The sequence below is a fragment of the Apium graveolens genome, chromosome 3 (assembly GCF_009905375.1).
Source record: "Apium graveolens cultivar Ventura chromosome 3, ASM990537v1, whole genome shotgun sequence".
Taxonomy (NCBI): domain Eukaryota; kingdom Viridiplantae; phylum Streptophyta; class Magnoliopsida; order Apiales; family Apiaceae; genus Apium; species Apium graveolens.
The window spans coordinates 6,833,974-6,837,232 of NC_133649.1; the positions used below are offsets into that span (position 1 = coordinate 6,833,974).

General features: G+C 32.5%; 1 protein-coding gene across 1 annotated transcript; it reads right to left on the reverse strand.

Annotated features, from left to right (window-relative positions):
- Positions 1 to 369: 369 nt before the first annotated feature.
- LOC141713799 (uncharacterized) lies at positions 370 to 897 on the reverse strand. Its single transcript, XM_074517372.1, has one exon. It carries the CDS (start codon positions 895 to 897, stop codon positions 370 to 372), a length of 528 nt encoding a protein of 175 aa, XP_074373473.1.
- Positions 898 to 3,259: the final 2,362 nt, after the last annotated feature.

Genomic DNA, 3,259 nt, shown 5'->3' on the forward strand with positions numbered 1-3,259 from the left:
CAGGATTTTTTCCAGTTCCTAGCTCTTCGTTCCCGACACTATAGTTGGGGTAACTATATTTCCAGATCCTTGATTCATGCTCTGGATCTTCATCTGTTGTGATGATTTCTTTTCCTTTATGCTGCCTTTTTTGGAGGGCTTCAAGGATTTCATGGTTGCAAGGACATTCTTGAATTGTTGCTTTCAATTCAGTAATGATCTTTGCTGCTGCTGCCTCAATGTTATCTGTAACATGGTTAGCATGCTGAATTTTAAGCAACCTAAGGATTTCTCCTATTTGTGGCTTAATATTTCTATCGAAATCTTCTAGTAATTCCTTAATGCTCATCCTAAGATTTTCTTAAGGTATTCTATGATTTCATTGAACGACTATAGATGATCCAGTTTCTGACATAAGTCATCAACTCTTCGGGACATGCTATGAAGTAATTCTTTATTAGAGGTATTAGAGGATTCACCAACCTCTAAGGTTCTTCCTCTAAAACTCATTCTAGGTTTTTGTCCTAGAATTGGTTTATTCTTTGCAATATCAATTGCCCAAGAACTATCTAAAGGACTGATATCTGAAAATTGCTTTTCTTCTACAGATCCTATTTCTGAGAATACATCTTCCAATTCGATATATTCATTTTTCTTATAGTCAATGCTATGATGACTATTGGTTAAAGCATAAGCAACAACATAAGTTAAGCTAAATACTTTATCACCTGCATTCATCAGATTATGTCTCTCAAAGTCATGCACGAAAGATAATATCTGATCAAGATTTTTAGTTTCTAAACTAAAACCAAATTTAGGATAGACAGTAAACATGAATTTTTGGTATGCTAAATTACCTCTAGCAGCACCTAAAATACAATCTCTTCTGTCATTGATTCTATTATCTATTAAAGCCATTTTAATAGGAGAATCTATTCCTTCTTGAAATTCTGCTTTAAGCAAAATTTTTATAGCACCTAAGTGAACTACGCTGATTGTAGATCTTATCTTAGAGTCTATTTTCAACAAATTTTTGGTTATCTCTTCCTTAGTGATTAAAGGCAGATAAACTAAACCTGTAGTATCTTTTATATCTACATGCATTTCTTTGGTAGAAATATAATAAAAGATGTTGTTTTTCCTTTTAAAACAATTTAACATAGGAATGTTAAATATTTTCTCTTTTCTTAAATCAAGTTTGCTTCTTTTGATTTTTGAAAGAATTTCTTGCTTTACCAAAAAGCTTGCTTGAAAACCTTTTTCATTTTCTGAAAACTCGATTTCCAAATTATTTTCATCTTGAGTTTCCTCAGGATATTTTTCTGTTAACAAACTCATTTATGGATTCTTAATAAGATCATAACTGAGAATTCTTTTAAGAGAAGATATCTCTGTTTCTATTTGCATAGAATATCTATTATAGAATTGAACTTGTTCAGTTTTAAATTCTTCTAGATCCCAGATAAGAGATCTAATGTTTCTATTGTCTTTTTTACGGACAATCTTCCTAGAAACCTGTAAAAGGTGTTCTAAATATTGATAGTTATTCATGGAAATCATGGCACTACCAGATATATTTACTAACCACGGATGGTTATTGCTACTCATAAAATGAGAAGATTTAAAAAGATTTAACACTTATTAAAAATACAGAGTTCTAAACATTTGTATTTGCAGTAAGGTTCAATAATATAATACCTGATTTTGACATACCTGAGTTCTTTGTGAGATATGATCCGAGAATTTATTCAATTCTGTAGTTATCCTGATGTTGATTACTCCAAGGATGCACCTGCTTCCCTCAACGGCCACCTTCCTAACGGTACTTCGCTATGACTTACTCCCTCCAGGATATAATCAACCCTTGATACTAAAGAATTAAATAAACAACAAGGCTCTGATACCAAAACGCGGAACACTTCATAAGTATTGTCAAAATAGGCAAATATTATTTATTTCTCAAACCCTTACATAATACATAGCTTAGAACCCCGTTGGGGTTACTACTCGCAATACATTACTAGTACTCTCTGGAATTCAGAAAGTGTTTTTGTTGTAAGAATACAAGATGCCCTTTCCTAAATTTTTGATCTCCTTTTATAGAATAAGGCAGAGAGCCCCTTCCAGACTATTCATCTTAATCATTCATAGAGTAGATGCCTTCTGCTTTTCATAAAGTAGATGCCTTCTGCTTTTCATAAAGTAGATGCCTTTTGCTTTTCATAAAGTAGATGCCTTCTGCTTTTCATAAAGTAGATGCCTTCTGCTTTTTCATAAAGTAGATGCCTTCTACTTTATGAATGATTAAGATGAATAGTCTGGAGGGGGCTCTCTGCCTTATTCTATAAAAGGAGATCAAAAATTTAGGAAAGGGCATCTTGTAATCTACAACGAAATCTCTTTCTTAATTCCAGAGAGTACTAGTAATGTATTGCGAGTAGTAACCCCAACGGGGTTCTAAGCTATGTATTATGTAAGGGTTTGAGAAATAAATAATATTTGCCTATTTTGACAATACTCATGGGTTGTTCCGCGTGCATTGTTAGTATTAAGTAATATGCATTAGAAAAGCAAAATAATTTTTCTTGGTGACTTTTCACATTCTCTGATTACCGGAGAAATATTCTGATAACAACATAAATTTTGATGGCAATTTGTTAGATATATTTGATAATGTCATGGCTAATATGTTTTATGTTTAGATTTCAGATCTTATTTGAACAGAACAAATCAGTACTTAACTGATCAGTACTTATACTGGACGTCAGAACTTAAGGGATATCAGTACTTATGTTATCAGGAGATAGATATCAGAACTTAAGTGCTGAAGGACGATCAGATAAGGACAGTAGCTGATTGAAGTTAAGAAGATCAAGATAAACATAAGAAGAGATATGCATGAAGAAGGAATTCCGTGAAGAATGGAATACTTGGAATAGAAGATATCTGATTGATATATATTAGGAAGCAGAATTATATTCCATATCAATTAGCGATTATCTTGTAACTGTGTAGTATATAAACACAGACATAGGGTTTACACTATAAGTGTTATCATTATCGAGAATATTATTTACTGTAACCCTAGCAGCTCTCGTGATATTTTGTTCATCACTGAGAGATAACAGTTCCAGATTGTAACAGAGTTTATTGTTTCAATAAAGTTTGTTTTCTGTTACATAAGTTCTTGAAGTTTGATTTGATTGTAATAAACACTGTATTCACCCCCTCTACAGTGAAAGTGTGACCTAACAAGTGGTATCAGAGCCTTCTGTTAACA